This window comes from Phyllobates terribilis, unplaced genomic scaffold (assembly GCF_046119375.1).
Source record: "Phyllobates terribilis strain yellow unplaced genomic scaffold, ASM4611937v1 Scaffold_2253__1_contigs__length_149528, whole genome shotgun sequence".
NCBI lineage: Eukaryota > Metazoa > Chordata > Amphibia > Anura > Dendrobatidae > Phyllobates > Phyllobates terribilis.
In genome coordinates this window covers 43,306-61,343 of record NW_027365011.1, presented here as the reverse complement: position 1 = coordinate 61,343, position 18,038 = coordinate 43,306, and the positions used below count along the sequence as shown (strand labels likewise).

The window sequence follows — 18,038 nt, the reverse complement described above, 5'->3', positions numbered from 1 at the left end:
TGACTGATCTCCACCCGCTGCTGTTAACCTCTTCCTGACTGATCTCCACCCGCTGCTGTTAACCTCTTCCTGACTGATCTCCACCCGCTGCTGTCAACCTCTTCCTGACAGGGACAATTTCCATTTTTGTGTTTTCGTTTTTTCCTCCCCTTCTTGTCAAGAGCCAGAATTATTTTATCTGCCTGCCGCATAGATGTAGGGGCTTGGTTTCTGCAGGATGAGTTGAACTTTTGATTGACATCATTTGTTTGATCACACAGTGGACAGGCAAACAGGAAAAAATGAAACCTGCATCAAAATTGGTGGTAGAAAGGCAATTCTGACGGCGTTCATTGTGCGGTGAAAATGCCCCGGCCATAGGACCCTCCTCGTTAGTCAGTTTACGATGACGCCAAACCTGTGCAGCGCCTTTAGTTTATTATAGTGGTGAAAAGAAAATCTAACAGAATTAGGGGATAGGACGGGTGAGTAAGGGGGTGAGAAAAGGTTCCCACCCCAAAAACTGGTCGATTGTCAGCGCCGTGTTGTCAGGATGAAGCAGCCGATCCCCCGATCGCCTCCGGTGGTTCTTTCCTCTGTGCCTCACAAAATCGCTCCAACACCGGCAGATAGTAATGTCCGTTCACTGTGGGGCCCTGAGGAACAAAGTCAATCAAGACACAAACCATCAAGGATGTCAAATGGGATTTCACTGGCCGGGCTGTTTTTGGTCGGGTGATGGCGCCGTCTTCCTCTGGCTAGACTGCTGTTATGATTCAGGATCATAGACGTAACACCAAGATTCATCCCCTGTTATGACTTTTGACAAAAAAAATCAGGGTCACCGCCCCTTACTCACCCGACCTAGCCACCCTGCAACGTCCTCTTATTCCCAAAAATTAAGAAAAACCTAAAGGGAAAGCATTTTCAGAATGTAGACGAGGTTACGAAAAAATCACTGAAGGCATTTAGCATTAGTTCAGAAGAATATAAAAACTGTTTCCAACAATGGAAAAACCATTGGGACAAGAGCAAATCACCTAATGGACGGGACTGTGAAGGGGGTTCATGTCCTCAAGACGTTATCTTGAATAAAAAAAATCTAAATAAGTAATTCTCATCTTTGAGGTACCCCTTGTAGATACATATATTCCATGCGTTGGAATTGGAGATGTACAGTTGTGCTGGAAAGTTTACATACCTCGGCAGAGTTTTTCCTTTCTTGGTCTTGTTTCAGAGAATATGAATGATAACAAAAAACTTTTTCTCCACTCATGGTTATTGGTTGGGTGAAGCCATTTATTGTCAAACTCCTGTGTTTTCTCTTTTTAAATCTTAATGACAACCAAAAACATCCAAATGACCCTGATCAGAAGTTCCCATACCCCAGTTCTTAATACAGTGTATTGCCCCCTCTAACATCAATGACCGCTTGAAGTCTTTTGTGGTAGTTGTGGATGAGGTTCTTTATTTTCTCAGACGGTAAAGCCGCCCATTCTTCTTGGCAAAAAGCCTCCAGTTCCTGTAAATTCCTGGGCTGTCTAGCTTGAGCTGCACGCTTGAGCGCAGTATGGGTGAGCGAGGGTTACTGCAGGCTGTACGCATGTCGCAAGAGGTGGGTCTTCAGGTGCTTTTTGAAGGTTTCAACAGTAGGTGAGAGTCAGAAATGGTGGGGTAGAGAGTTCTAGAGTAGGGGGGATGCACGGGAGAAATCTTGTATGCGATTGTGGGAAGAGGAGATAAGAGGGGAGAAGGAGATCTCGTGAGGATCGGAGGCTGCGTGCAGGTATGTACCGGGAGACTAGGTCACAGATGTATGGGGAAGACAGGTTGTGGATGGCTTTGTATGCCATGGTTAGAGTTTTGAACTGGAGTCTCTGGGTAATGGGGAGCCAGTGAAGGGATTGACAGAGAGCAGAGGCCGGGGAATAGCGGGGGGACAAGTGAATTAGGATAGATTGGAATAATGCGAGAGTGTTAGAGGGGAGGCCACAGAGCTGGAGGTTACAGTAGTCGAGGCGGGAGATGATGAGTGCGTGCACCAGTGTTTTTGCAGATTCATGGTTGAGGAATATGCGGATCCAGGAGATTTTTTTTTACTTGGGGTCGTCATCTTCCTCACCCTGATCCTCCTTCCTCTCACCATTCCGAGTGCCCTGAGGCAACTGATCCCACACTTGGACACTCCTAAGAGCTGTTTTGTTCATCTTTCCATTTGTAGATTCTGGCCTCTCGCTCGGTCCGCTCAGAAGTGGAAAGAGCTTGGATATGTGGTTTGAAGGAGAGATTAGACTCCTGGGTTACCCAAGAGCTGTTCACTTTTCCATCGATAAATTCGGTCCTCTCAACCTGCCAGCTTCGAGCAGGGAAACAGAAGATCACGTGTAGCGATTTGAGCAGCCATGGTCACCCGAAGGTGACGGTGGGAAAGTGCAATTACTGTCGCAAGCGGTGGATAATGATGAGACATAATGGAAAGAAAGTCAGGAGGAGGTCCAGGGTGGGGAAGCGGAAAACGAAGCGGTGGACGATGAAGTCACCAACCTCATCTCCAGGCCTCCCGCCTTGCACCTGTTGTTGCAGACTTGCAACCATCACCGTCCATGTCCTTGTCCCTTTGCAGCGTTCAGAGTCCTTGGAATGCAATTGTAAATATGCCGCCAACCATGCACCCACAGGCCGCAATACTAAACTGTCACATTTCTGGACTGCTTGCACTTGAAATGTTGCCTTTTAGGCTCGTGGAGGCAGAAGCTTTCCACAACCTGATGGCGGCGGCCGAGTGTCCATACTCGGTCCCCAGCCGCCAATTTTTCTCCCGGTATCATCTCCGCCTTCTACAAACGCTGGACCCAGAACATTACCCGTGCCCTCCCCAGTGGACTTAGTGGGAAGGACCGCCGAACCACAAACATGTGGACAGGTGAATGTGGCCAGGGACGGTACGGAGCCAGTCCACAGTAAAACAACAGCCATAGAGTGTCCGGGAACCCTCAAACACACTTTTCTTAGCCAGGGCTGCTTCTCGGCAGGGTTGGACCGGCCCACCAGAGAATCCTCCGATGGGCCCTGGCTTCTCCTTCAAGAGAGTTCATAGGGCAAACCTTTCAGGTTGTGATGATGATGAGTCCATCCATCTCCTTAGTTTTCTGTTATTTGGAATGCAAGTGTGCAGCCAGCCACTCACCCACAGGCCACAATACGAAACTGCCACATTTCTGGACTGCTTGCACTTGAAATGTTGCCTTTTAGGCTCATGGAGGCGGAAGCTTTCCAAAACCTCATGGTGGCGGCGGCTGGGTGTCCATACTCGGTCCCCAGCCGCCACTATTTATCCTGGTATCATCTCCACCTTCCACAAGCACGGGTCCCAGAACATTACCCGTGCCCTCCCCAGTGCACTTAAGTGGCAAGTACCGCCTAAGCACAAACACGTGGACAAGTGAATGTGACCGGGGACGGTTCATCTTGCTGACGCATTCCACTGGGTTAATATTGGACTCAGAGGATTGTGGGCCCTGGGTCAATCAGGGTTACCCCTACATTTTACTGCTCCTGCACCACCTCCTCCTCCTCCTCTTCAGCCTCCATATCTTGATTCATTTTTTCAGGACTTATTCCAGATTATTTACTTAAACTTCGTGTGTGCCAATAACATTAATCAGGACTGTATGCTTAGGCGACAAACCGCACACCGTTGCAGAGTTGTTGAAAGCTGTATCAGAGAACCTGCTGGTGGCTCTGAAGCCAGGCAAGCTCACACATGTACCATGCCTGGCACATTTGCTCAACTTAATGGTTCTGTGGCTTCTCAAAATGTACATGTATCTCCCAGAGCAGCTTGTGAAAGTACGCCGCGTGTGTGCCCATTTCAGAAAGTCAGCTACAGCTTCTGCCGCCCTGGCAGGGCTTCAGTAGTGTTTGCGGCTACCAGCTCACCGACTGGTGTGCGATGTGACTACGCTTTGGAAATCAACATTGCAGATGTTTGGAATAATTTTGAGCAGCAGAGAGCAGTTGTTGAGTTCCAGCTTCAACTTGTCCGTCTGCATTCAGGTCAGCCTCCGCACATAAGAGCAGAGATGTCTGACATCTGTGCCCTCCTCCAAAACTTTGAGGACTCCACCAAGGTGGTGAGCGGCAATGACGCCATAATTAGCATCACCATCCCGCTTCCCTGTCTACTGAAACGCTCTCTGCTCACAATTAAAGAGGATGCATTGCAGGAGGAGCACAATGAGATGGAGCAAGGAACAATACAGGGTGATTACGCACAGCCCAGCCTCATCTCATCACAACACGAATTGGGTGATAATGAGCAGGAAGGAGAGAACATAGACAGTCATACTCTTGGTGAGAACAGGGAAGTCTTGGCTGTTGGCAGTCTGGCACACAAGGCCGACTTTATGAGGGATGAGATATAGGCCGGTGCAGAACTGTGGAGAGCTTGGTGGGTGAGAGAGATGAGTTCTTATTGTATTCTATAGTGATTGTTTAACCTAACCTGTGCAATGACTGGCACAGGGTAGTGGCGTCGGTGAAGCTGCTTGATAGAAATACGACCCTGGCTGCTGCATTCAGAAGAAATTGGAGAGGAGACAGTTTGTTTAGAGGGAAACCGATTAGAAGAGAGTTTCAGTAGTGAATAAGAGCGACAGTAAGAGTTTTTGCAGTATCAAAGGCGAGAAAAGGTCGAATTCTGGAGGTTACATGGGCGAGTGAGTGATTTTACACATTGAATAAAGGAAAGTTGTGTGTCAAATATGACTCCAAGACACCAGGCGTGCCGAGTGGGAGTTATGGTGGCACCACCTAAGGGAAATTTCAAAGTCAGGTATAGGTAGGTTAGTAGAGGGAGGAAACCAAAGGAGTTAATTTTTGGAGATATTAAGTTCAGGCTCTTGTTGAAGATAGAATTATAACAAACCAAAAAATTCCCATCTGACAACACTGGTGGCAGAGGTCACAGTTCATTGGACAACCAAGGAGTACAAGCGAAGGAGACACAAACCAGATGCGGCAGAGGCAGAGGAACGCTGTCAAAGGTCTGGGACAGTTTTCTCAGACCCTCCCAGCACCCAGGCCCTGATGCGTGGGGTACGCTGACAAGGAGGGAAAAGTTTTGGAAGATGCTGAAGGAGTACCTTGGCGACCATACCAGCATCCTCCATGATTCCTCTCTGTGCCTTACAACTGCTGGGTACCCAAGCCGGACATGTGGCATGAACTGGCTCTCTACGCCTTGGAGGTCCTAGCCGCTAGCGTTTTGTCAGAGCTGGTTTTTAGTAACAGGAGCATTATAACTTATGTGAACTGAAAATGCTGACAGGCTGACTCTTATCAAAATGAACAAGGGCTGGATTGGGCCAGACTTCTCAACACCACCAGATGATAGCAGCGTAACATAAACTCAAATCCAGTGGTTATTTTTTTGGGGGGTCTATTCCCATACACCCCTTCACACCCAGACATGGGTATACGCTTCAGGAATTGTTCTATTTTCTGTTGTCCTTCTCCTTCTCCTCATCCTCCACCACCATATCACTAAGGTGACTGTGATGCAACACCCTCATAAGTTTTTTGTAAGGGTGTTTATGATGCCCGAAGGAAATTTTTTTACAGGCCTACCTCTAACATTCTGTATGTTATACAGTATGTTCATGTATACCCCCAGGGGTAAATGTAAATGTCTTTCAGCCCATGCACTTACTGCATGAGCATTACCAGTATAGGAGACCCACTCCTTAACAATGGTAACAATCATGCCATGCCCACATCATTTTCTTAAGGGTGTTTCTGATTAGAGACGAGCGAATATTTCAATATTCGTTTCGGATTACAATCGCCGTTTTTGCAATATTCGCCAATGTAATTGTGAAATATTCGCCGAACATTGCCTAACGCCATTGCATTCAATGGGTGACAAAACCAAACGCATACACAACACCTTCAAACTGGACCAAAAGCTGCCAAAACACATCAATTTAGGGGCAGACACCAGGAAAGTGCCATCAATTGACCCAGAGTACAAGTACTATAATTATTATTATTTATTATTATAGCGCCATTTATTCCATTGCGCTTTACATGTGAACAAAGTCACTGACTGGTACAAACAGTCTATAAGGGATGGGTGAGGATACAGTAGGTGAGGGTACAGCTGGTCGTGCAGCGGTATGGTGGAGCGAGGACCCGGCCCGCGAGGGCTCTCAGTCTACAAGGGATGGGTGAGGATACAGTAGGTGAGGGTAGAGCTGGTCGTGCAGCTGTATGGTGGAGCGAGGACCCTGCCCGCGAGGGCTCACAGTCTACAGGGGATGGGTGAGGATACAGTAGGTGAGGGTAGAGCTGGTCGTGCAGCGGTATGGTGGAGCGAGGACCCTGCCCACGAGGGCTCACAGTCTACAGGGGATGGGTGAGGATACAGTAGGTGAGGGTAGAGCTGGTCGTGCAGTGGTATGGAGGAGCGAGGACCCTGCCCGCGAGGGCTCACAGTCTATAAGGGATGGGTGAGGATACAGTAGGTGAGGGTACAGCTGGTCGTGCAGCGGTATGGTGGAGCGAGGACCCGGCCCGCGAGGGCTCTCAGTCTACAAGGGATGGGTGAGGATACAGTAGGTGAGGGTAGAGCTGGTCGTGCAGCGGTATGGTGGAGCGAGGACCCTGCCCGCGAGGGCTCACAGTCTACAGGGGATGGGTGAGGATACAGTAGGTGAGGGTAGAGCTGGTCGTGCAGCGGTATGGTGGAGTGAGGACCCTGCCCACGAGGGCTCACAGTCTACAGGGGATGGGTGAGGATACAGTAGGTGAGGGTAGAGCTGGTCGTGCAGTGGTATGGAGGAGCGAGGACCCTGCCCGCGAGGGCTCACAGTCTATAAGGGATGGGTGAGGATACAGTAGGTGAGGGTACAGCTGGTCGTGCAGCGGTATGGTGGAGCGAGGACCCGGCCCGCGAGGGCTCTCAGTCTACAAGGGATGGGTGAGGATACAGTAGGTGAGGGTAGAGCTGGTCGTGCAGCGGTATGGTGGAGCGAGGACCCTGCCCGCGAGCGCTCACAGTCTACAAGGGAAGGGTGAGGATACAGTAGGTGAGGGTACAGCTGGTCGTGCAGCGGTATGGTGGAGCGAGGACCCGGCCCGCGAGGGCTCTCAGTCTACAAGGGATGCGTGAGGATACAGTAGGTGAGGGTAGAGCTGGTCGTGCAGCGGTATGGTTGGGATGCGGACCCTGCCCGCGAGGGCTCTCAGTCTACAAGGGATGGGTGAGGATACAGTAGGTGAGGGTACAGCTGGTCGTGCAGCGGTATGGTGGGGCGAGGGTTACTGCAGGTTGTAGGCTTGTCGGAAGAGGTGGGTCTTCAGCTTCCTTTTAAAGGTTTGAACAGTAGGCGAGAGTCTGATATGTTGGGGTACAGCGTTCCAGAGTAGGGGGGAAGCACGGGAGAAATCTTGTAGGCGATTGTGGGAAGAGGAGAGAAGACGGGAGTAGAGAAGGAGATCTTGTGAGGATCGGAGGTTGCGTGCAGGTATGTACCGGGAGGCTAGGTCACAGATATATAGAGCAGGCAGGTTGTGGATGGCTTTGCATGTCATGGTTACGGTTTTGAACTGAAGTCTCTGGCCAATGGGGAGCCAGTGAAGGGATCATAGATTGCAATCTTATAGATTGCTGGAGCCAGTCCACAGTAAAAAAGCAGCCATAGAGTTTCCGGGAACCTTCCCACAGACTTTTCTTAGCCAGGACTGCTTCTCTGCTTCTCGGCAGGGTTGGACGGACCCACCTGAGAACCGGAGACTCCTCCAGTGGGCTCCGGCTTCTCCTTCAGGAGAGCTCATAGTGCCGAGGTCCTGATGATGATAGAGGTCTTGATGATGATAGAGGCCACCATCTCCTTAGGTTGCTGCTGGTACTTTTCTATGGGAATCAACTTGGCTCCAACTAGTCTGGAATATTTCCAGTGAACTATGGCATGATGCCATGGTATTAGCACTGCCCCCAGTACCAGTAGCGAAGCCATCCACAATTTCCTTTTCTTCTGCCCAAATACATTAGTTTCTCACAAAGGAGCTGAAGATAGAGTGGCAGTAGGTGCAAGTTTCTCCAGCCTGTTACACATCAGAGGGAGAACAGAGAGGGCAGCACAGTGGCTCAGTGGTTAGCACTGAAGCCTTGCAGTGCTGGGGTCCAGGGTTTAAATCCCTCAAGGGCAACATCTGCAGAGATTTTGTATGTTCTTCCCATGTTTGCGTGGGTTTCCCCCTCAGTAAATAAACAGCCATAGAGTGTCCACGAACTTTCCTACAGACTTTTGTTAGCCATGGCTGCTTCTCGGCAGGGTTGGATGGTCCCCTTGCTTCTCCATCACGAGAGTTCATGATAGCACAAACTTTGCAGCTGCTATGGGGCTTTTGAGCGGGGGAGAAAGGTGGGCCCTCAGAATCAAATCCTCTGGTGGGCAGAATGTTTTTCAGTCTGACCCTGTTTCTCGGTGAGAGTTGTATTTCACCACAACCATATTCTTTAGCTTGGTGTAAGGACTGGCATAGAGGGAAAACATATCTACTCCGGCTGTCATTTCTCCGCCACCAGGTTCTGCCCATTGTCACACACGACCATGCCTGGCTGTATGTTCAGCGGTGAGAGCCACAGATCAGGCTGCTGTGTTACAACTTTCAACAACTCTGCAGCGCTGGGCGGTTTGTCACCTAAGCATTAAGCATATTTTCTTCAGCACAGCCTGTTGCCGCTAGGTCAAGGCAGTGCTGCAGTGCTGTCAGCTTGTGACTGATGTCGTCATTTCGGAGATGGAGGCCGAACTGGAGGAAGAGGAGGTGCTGGAGTTGAATAATGTGATTACACTGAGGTTACATTGGCGAGTCTGGTTTTTATTCTAAAGAAAGATCCTACTGTGTTTTTATTATTATTTTTTTACATCTCTTCAAATGTGTGTTGGAGTTTGTTCTAATTTTTAGCAGCCCTTGAAATTGCTGCATATGCAATAACAGTATAGGAGACCCACTCCTTAATAATGGGAAGGACAATTCAAATAGATTCTATATTCTAGAATACTAACTGTCTATTAACTGTCTTATCTGAAATTCTTTTACGGATGAGGTATGGCAGTTTGGATAGCATATTACACTGATCCAGCCAGGTATTATTGCCTTATACTGAGTACTGCCCAAAAAATGTAAAATCTATTCTATTCCCTATTTATAATTCTGTCAGATGCATTTACAATAGGAACAGGTGCTGCTGCTAGGTGGTATCCTCACCAGCTACAGATGAGTGTTCATTCTGGTCGCATAAATGTCTTCCACAGTCCATAACTTAATTTTTGTTTTATTTCTTTGGCCTTATATACAAGTCATTAATCTGGAAAGAATGTTTCTTAACATTTTTTCCATTTTAGCTTGCTTTTTGTATGTTTTTTTTGTCAGTGCACAAAATTGGCATCATACTCTGATAACATTGTTCACAGATATGCTATTTGTCAGCGGCCAACTGAAAATAGGTTTGAACCCACAACTGCAGTACTTTAAATGGAGTTTAATATTTGACACGCTCACAATAATTGCTGGATTATTAGGGCAGTCATATGGGATCACATCTGATGGCCACGGTTTCAGGCAGTCGCCTAATAGTATGGTATTTGTCAGCGACCAAGTGTCAATTGGATCAACAAAACACAGGTGGCTGACTTTAAATGGCGTGGAATATTTGGCACGCTCCACAAAACTTCTGTATTATTACGGCAGTCATATGGATCACGTTCGTCTGATCACGGAAAAAAGTTCTTCTGCTTCCACAATACAGTAATTATTATTATTTATTATTATAGCGCCATTTATTCCATGGCGCTTTACATGTGAAAAAGGGGGTATACATAGCAAAAACACTTACAATAATCTTAACAAAACTAGTCAGCGACTGGTACAGGAGGCGAGGACCCTTCCCGCGAGGGCTCACAATCTACAAGGGATGGGTGAGGATACAGTAGGTGAGGGTAGAGGAGGTCATGCAGCGGCATGGTGGAGCGAGGGTTACTGTAGGTTGTAGGCTTGTCGGAAGAGGTGGGTCTTCAGGTTTTTTTTTAAGGTTTCCGTGGTAGGCGAGAGTCTGATGTGTTGGGGTAAAGAGTTCCAGCGTACGGGGGAAGCACGGCAGTAATGTTGTATGCGATTGTGGGATTAGGAGATAAGAGGGGAGCAGAGAAGACGGATCTTGTGAGGATCGAAGGTTGCGTACAGGTAAGTATCGGGAGACTAGGTCACAGATGTATGGAGGAGACAGGTTGTGGATGGCTTTGTATGTCATGGTTAGGGTTTTGAACTGGAGTCTCTGGGCAATTGGGAGCCAGTGAAGGGATTGACAGAGGGGAGAGGCCGGGGAATAGCGGGGGGAAAGGTTGATTAGTTGGGCAGCAGAGTTTAAGATAGATTGGAGGAGTGCGAGAGTGTTAGAATGGAGGCCACAGAGCAAGAGGTTGCAGTAGTCGAGGTGGGAGATGATGAGGGCATGCACTAGTGTTTTTGCAGAGTCTATGCTGAGGAATGCTCGGATGTGGGAGATGTTTTTGAGTTGGAGTCGGCAGGAAGTGGAAAGGGCTTGGATATGTGGTTTGAAGGAGAGTTCAGAGTCCAGGGTTACCACGAGGCAGCGAGCTTGCGGGTTAGATAGGTCGATTGGGGAGATGAATGAGATGGAGGAAAGATGATGAATTCTGTTTTTATCCATGTTAAGTTTTAGAAATCTGTCAGAGAACAAGGATGAGATAACGGACAGACATTGTAGGATTTTGGTTAGTAAGGAGGTGATATCAGGTCCAGAGAGGTAGACCTGTGTGTCATCAGCATAGAGGTGATAATGAAAGCCGTGAGACTCTGAGTTGTCCCAGGCCGAAGGTGTAGATGGAGAAGAGCAGAGGACCAAGAACTGAACCTTGGGGGACACCGACAGATAGGGGGTGAGATGAGGAGGTGGTGTGTGAGTGGGAGACACTGAATGTCCGGTCTGTTAGGTATGAGGAGATCCAAGATAGGGCCAAGTCTGTGATGCCGAGAGATGAGAGAATCTGTAGTAAGAGGGAATGGTCCACTGTGTAGAAGGCAGATGACAGGTCCAGGAGGAGGAGGACGAAATAGTGTCGCTTGGATTTGGCGGTTAGTAGGTCATTGGTGACTTTGGTCTGGGCAGTTTCAGTCGAGTGATGCAGTCAGAAGCCAGATTGTAAGCAGTCGAAGAGGGAGCATGAGGAGAGGTTGGAGAACAGTTCAAGGTGGATGTGTTGTTCCAGTAATCTTGAGGCAAAGGGGAGGAGTGATATGGGGCGATAGCTAGTCAGAGAGGATGGGTCAAGGGAGGGCTTTTTGAGGATGGGTGTGATTGAGGCGTGTTTGAAACATGAGGGGAAGACACCAGTTGTTAGTGAAAGGTTGAAGAGGTGGGCTAGGGTTGGAATGAAGACTGTGGTAAGGTTAGGGATGAGGTGGGACAGGATTGAATATACAGTAATATGAATAAAACTAAAAATATCTGGCTGTATTCTGCGAACAAGCAAATGGAGCTGTAAAATGGTGTACACTGACACACTGCTACAATCTATAAATGGAGGGCAGTATTTTCCACGTTCACTACAAATGGCTGGATTTGAACCCCAGTTATATGTGATACGTCTGACAGAGAACCACGGTTTTAAATAGCGGGCCTGTAGTTTACTAATATTATTCTACACAGAGACCTAGTGTGAATAGCTTGACCGACACACTGCAACAGAATGAAAATGGAAGAAATGGCTGATTTTGGAACAGTCTTATAGGTGATATGTCTGACAGAGAACCACGGTTTTAAATAGCTGGCCTGTAATTTACTTATATTATTCTACATTGAGACACAGTGTGAATAGCTTCACCGACACACTTAAACAAAATGAAAATGGAGGCCAATATCTTCCACGTTCAGTTCAAATTTCTGGATTTTTATCACTGAAATATGGAACAGATCTGTCTGTATTCTACAGTGAGAACAAGCAAATGGAGCAGAAAAATGGGGTACTCTGGATTGCTTTTTAAGCAAGTAACCAGGATTAAGATAAAAAATAAATTTGCCCCAGCCCCTGATATCTGGGGCTATGTCTAGAAATATCTGTAATTATTACAGCAGCAGCAGACAGGACGTTCAATGGACCCTCCTGTGCTGCATCATACACTGCAGTCTGCCACATACACTGCCTGCCTGCCTGCCTGCCTGCCTAACTCCTGCTATCACCACTGAATATATGCAGCTGGATTAGTCCTTAGAAGGACTCTTAGTTCAGATGGATATATATATATATATATATATATATATATATATATATATATAGTGGAATACGTACACTAACTATAAACAAGGAAATCTCTCCCTAGCTCAGCAGCAGCTCTCCCTACTCTGCCTGATCCGGAGTGACTGTGACGAGCATGGCGGCGCCAGGTCTGATATAGACCTGATGACGCTGTGCGGCCAGCCAATCACTGTAATGCCACAACCAACATGGCTACGGCATTACAATGAGTGACAGGCAATCCCTGCATGTTCATTGGCTCTGTAAAGAGCGCCAAACATGCAGTGTGGGCACCCGAGTTCCTGACCTAACAACCTGGAAATACTCTGCGAGCTTGTCAAGCACCGTGATGCTCGGGCGAGTAGCAAGCAGTAGCGAGCACGTTCGCTCATCACTACTCGTCGCTCAATTGTGTAATTGTCCTGAAAATTACTGGAAGCAGCGGAGTTGTGTACCCCTGACAAACTGGTGGCAGCAGTGGGCTCTGCATGATCTCTCCAGTGTTCGCCTTGACACCAACATAACCATGTCCCAACGTAACCACATCCCGACTTATCCGCTTCCTGATATCCCAACGTAACTGCGTCCCAACGTAACCGCGTCCCGACATCCCGATGTAACATGCCCTAGTTTGCAGGAGATGGAGGTGGTGATGACGCGATGACAGTCCCCACCACTCCACCTTCTGTGACAGAAGTCCTCTGTAACAGAACCCCTGATGAAGCTCTGAATGTGTAGAGGGGAAACGCGCTGGGTGAGATATTATTGTGGAGCCCTGTTAATGAGCATATCGGCTGAGTGTACGGAGGCAGAGGGGCGTCCTGTAGTGTTTATGAAGCAGCTTCTATTGACCGGCGATGGGACACCACTGCTCACTGCCGTACATCCTGATGACTGGTCATAGACGCAGACCGTCCTGGATATTTTCTCCATCACTGAGTATCATCCTGCATGTACTCTAAGATGGCTGACCAGGGAAAGGTGCAGACGGCAGAGGACGTGGAGGGGGGCCCAACTGCACATCTGGTTATATCTGGGCGATCATCTCTGGCAGCTCTTATCCCCCCAGTATACCGCTCAGCATATCACATTGCTCTTTAGGATGCAGATACATACATGTCCCACGCTTGCTCAGATACAGTCAATAATTCAATGATTTTGGTTCCATTAATGAAGATTTTTATACATAATAATAAAACATAAACTTTAAAGGGTTCTTTTCATAGGGGTTTAAAACCTTATAGAGATGATATTCTCTCCTTCCCACAGACTTCGTGATAAATTTGATGTATTTTTGAGGAAATCTCTTGGACAGTGTGTCCTGCAGGCTGAAATTCCACAAGACACTTCTTTTTTTGAGCTCAGCCCGGCACATGATGGTCTGACTCTCACAGCAAATCCTGGAGCGGGACGGCCACAGGTAGGTGGTGAGTGTTCTTCCCACTCACCTGTGTCCCCTCTGCTTGCCTGTGTCCCCTCCGCTTGCATGTGTCCCCCTTCGCTCGCCTGTGTCCCCTTCGCTCGCCTGTGTCTGTTTTCTGCTCGCTTTGTCCTCTGGGCTTGCATGTGTCCCCTTCGCTCGCCTGTGTCCCCTTCGCTCGCCTGTGTCTGTTTTCTGCTCGCTTTGTCCTCTGGGCTTGCATGTGTCTATCTTCCTCTGACCTGGGTCCCCTCTGCTTGCCTGTGTTTCTCCTCTGCTCACCTGTGTTTGTCTTCTCAGCTGTGTCCCCCTCTGCACGCCTTTGTCCCCTCCGCTCGCCTGTGTTTCTCTTACACTCACCTCTCTCTTCTGCTCGCCTGCATCCCCTCCACTTGCCTGTGTCCCCTCTCCTCTCCTCTTTCCCCTCCTCTCGCCTGTGTCAGCTCCTCTTGCCTGTGTTTCTCTTACACTCACCTCTCTATTCTACTCCCCTGCATCCCCTACACTTTCCTGCGTCCCCTACGCTCGCCTCTGTCCCCCTCCGCTTGACTGTGTCCCCTCCGCTCGCCTGTGTTTCTCTTACACTCACCTCTCTCTTCTGCTCGCCTGCATCCACTCCACTTGCCTGTGTCCCCTCCGCTCGCCTGCATTCCTCCCACTCTCCTGTGTCCCCTCTGCTCGCCTGTGCCCCTTCCACTCACCCGCAGCTCTTCCACTTGCCCGTGTCTCTGTTCCGCTCGCCTGTGTCTCTCTCCTGCTTGCTCGTGTCTTTCTTCCACTTGTCAGTCTCCCATCCACTCAACTAGGTCCCATCTGCTCACAATCTGTCTCCCCTCCGCTCGCCGGTGACTCTCTTCCTCTCGTCAGTCCCCCATCCACTCACCTGTGTCCACTCGGTCGTGTTTCTATTCCGCTTTCCCGTGTCTCCCTTTCCCTTGCTTGTGTCTCTTCCACTTGTCAGTTTCCCTTCCACTCACCTGTGTTCCCTCACCTGTGTCTGTCTTCCACTCACCTATGTCCCCTCACCTGTGTCTCTCTTCAACTCACCTGTGTCTCTCTTGCACTCACCTGTGTCCCCTCACCTGTGTCTCTCTTCCACTCACCTGTGTCCCCTCACCTGTGTCTCTCTTCAACTCACCTGTGTCCCCTCACCTGTATCTCTCTTCCACTCACCTGTGTCCCCTCACCTGTGTCTCTCTTTCACTCACCTGTGTCCCCTCACCTGTGTCTCTCTTCCACTCATCTGTGTCCCCTCACCTGTGGTTCTCTTCCACTCACCTGTGTCCCCTCACCTGTGTCTCTCTTCCACTCACCTATGTCCCCTCACCTGTGTCTCTCTTCCACTCTCCTGTGTCTCTCTTCCACTCACCTATGTCCCCTCACCTGTGTCTCTCTTCCACTCACCTGTGTCTCTCTTCCACTCACCTGTGTCCCCTCACCTGTGTCTCTCTTCCACTCACCTGTGTCTCTCTTCCACTCACCTGTGTCCCCTCACCTGTGTCTCTCTTCCGCTCACCTGTGTCCCTCTTCCACTCACCTGTGTCCCCTCACCTGTGTCCCTCTTCCACTCACCTGTGTCCCCTCACCTGTGTCTCTCTTCCACTCACCTGTGTCTCTCTTCCACTCACCTGTGTCCCCTCACCTGTGTCTCTCTTCCGCTCACCTGTGTCCCTCTTCCACTCACCTGTGTCCCCTCACCTGTGTCTCTCTTCCACTCACCTGTGTCCCCTCACCTGTGTCTCTCTTCCACTCACCTGTGTCCCCTCACCTGTGTCCCCTCACCTGTGGCTCTGTTCTGCTCCCTCTATCCCCTCCGCACGCCAGTTTCCCATCCACTCACCTATGTCCCTCCGCTTGCCTCTGTTTTCTCTATACCCCCACTTACTTTTTTATTTCTCCTCCTATATCCAACCATAATCCACTCCCCTGTAAATATTTCAGAGTGAAGGTCTCCTCTATGCTGCTCGATCCATTGTCCAGTCTGGACGACCATTATTATTAGTAGGGTCTCCTGGTAGTGGAAAGACCACCCTGGCCGAATCATTGGTCCCTCCTGGAGCCACATCTACCCGAATTCCAGTTAATTCATTGCTACAAGCCACACATCTCCGACAAATTTTGAAAACCCAACATGAAGCTCCTTACACCATCGAGCTGACAAGAGTAAGGGCTCTTCGTGGGAGACGACTCTTCTTACTGGATGATCTGCACGAAGCCCATGCTGGTAGGTCAGATATTTGTGTAGGTTGGTTAATTTTGATGGTCAGTAGGTCAGATAGTTGTTTTGGCTTGTAAGTGGGATAAGTGTGCAGGCTGAGAGGTGGGATAAGCGTGCAGGCTGAGAGGTGGGATAAGCGTGCAGGCTTAGAGGTGGGATAAGCGTGCAGGCTGAGAGGTGGGATAAGGGTGCAGGCTGAGAGGTGGGATAAGCGTGCAGGCTGAGAGGTGGGATAAGCGTGCAGGCTGAGAGGTGGGATAAGCGTGCAGGCTGAGAGGTGGGATAAGCGTGCAGGCTGATTGGTGGGATAAGCGTGCAGGCTGAGAGATACTCTCCTTCACCCTCTCCTTCAGCTTCTCCTTCACCCTCTCCTTCAGCTTCTCCTTCACTGTCTCCTTCACCCTCTCCTTCAGCTTCTCCTTCAGCTTCTCCTTCACTGTCTCCTTCAGCTTCTCCTTCACCCTCTCCTTCACTGTCTCCTTCACCCTCTCCTTCACCCTCTCCTTCATCCTCTCCTTCACCTTCTCCTTCACTGTCTCCTTCACCCTATCCTTCACCCTCTCCTTCACCCTCTCCTTCACCCTCTCCTTCAGCTTCTCCTTCACTGTCTCCTTCACCCTCTCCTTCACCCTCTCCTTCAGCTTCTCCTTCACTGTCTCCTTCACCCTCTCCTTCAGCTTCTCCTTCACCCTCTCCGTCACCCTCTCCTTCACCCTCTCCGTCACCCTCTCCTTCACCCTCTCCTTCAGCTTCTCCTTCACCCTCTCCTTCACCCTCTCCTTCAGCTTCTCCTTCACCCTCTCCTTCACCCTCTCCGTCACCCTCTCCTTCAGCCTCTCCTTCATCCTCTCCTTCACTATCTTCTTCAGCTTCTCCTTCACCCTCTCCTTCAGCTTCTCCTTCACTGTCTGCTTCACCCTCTCCTTCACCCTCTCCTTCACTGTCTCCTTCACCCTCTCCTTCAGCTTCTCCTTCACTGTCTCCTTCACCCTCTCCTTCACCCTCTCCTTCAGCTTCTCCTTCACCGTCTCCTTCACCCTCTCCTTCACCCTCTCCTTCAGCTTCTCCTTCACCCTCACCTTCACCCTCTCCTTCACCCTCTCCGTCACACTCTCCTTCAGCCTCTCCTTCATCCTCTCCTTCACTATCTTCTTCAGCTTCTCCTTCACCCTCTCCTTCACCCTCTCCTTCACCCTCTCCTTCACCCTCTCCGTCACCCTCTCCTTCAGCCTCTCCTTCATCCTCTCCTTCACTATCTTCTTCACCCTCTCCTTCACCCTCTCCGTCACCCTCTCCTTCAGCCTCTCCTTCATCCTCTCCTTCACTATCTTCTTCAGCTTCTCCTTCACCCTCTCCTTCAGCTTCTCCTTCACCCTCTCCTTCACCCTCTCCGTCACCCTCTCCTTCAGCCTCTCCTTCATCCTCTCATTCACTATCTTCTTCACCCTCTCCTTCACCCTCTCCGTCACCCTCTCCTTCAGCCTCTCCTTCATCCTCTCCTTCACTATCTTCTTCAGCTTCTCCTTCACCCTCTCCTTCAGCTTCTCCTTCACTGTCTCTTTCACCCTCTCCTTCACCCTCCACCCACACCATTTACCGCTATGTATTTCCCCATTTCCCATCTCATTCACCATTATTCTCTCCCTCACATTCTTTGTAACGTAGGTAGAATAAAGACCTCGGTCCATCCAGTTCAGCCTTTCTCCCCCAGTTCTCCTCCCTACACTAACACTACAATAACTTACTGTTATTACTAAACTCCCTATATCTAAATCTGTTGATCCAGAAGAAGGCAAAAACCCCATGTATCTAAATCCCATTCCACCATCTGATACATTAGATACATCAGACCTCATTATTACACTCATTCACCATACACATAGTATTTCATTTATTCACAACAATATAATCACATATTACAACAGGATTTAACACTTACACTCTTTGGAAAGGTTCATGCCTTTTCTATACATTAACTCATCAATAGCCATCTTAACACCGTGGTTTTGGAGGAACCACCCACATTTATCTTGACCGCCACACCACGCCCCTTTTGTACAACTCCACGTCTGTATGTAGACGCCTCTGACTCATACAC

The 18,038-nt window shown here is 49.2% G+C and overlaps 1 protein-coding gene across 1 annotated transcript in view; it reads left to right on the top strand.

Annotated features, from left to right (window-relative positions):
* LOC141245901 (dynein heavy chain domain-containing protein 1-like) overlaps positions 1–18,038 on the top strand; it is a 105,980-nt gene that overhangs the window by 49,634 nt on the left and 38,308 nt on the right. The window contains exons 15-16 of the mRNA XM_073669095.1: positions 13,572–13,722; positions 15,664–15,946. Of these exons, the coding sequence (XP_073525196.1) occupies positions 13,572–13,722; positions 15,664–15,946 (434 nt within the window). The remainder of the gene's footprint in view (positions 1–13,571; positions 13,723–15,663; positions 15,947–18,038) is intronic.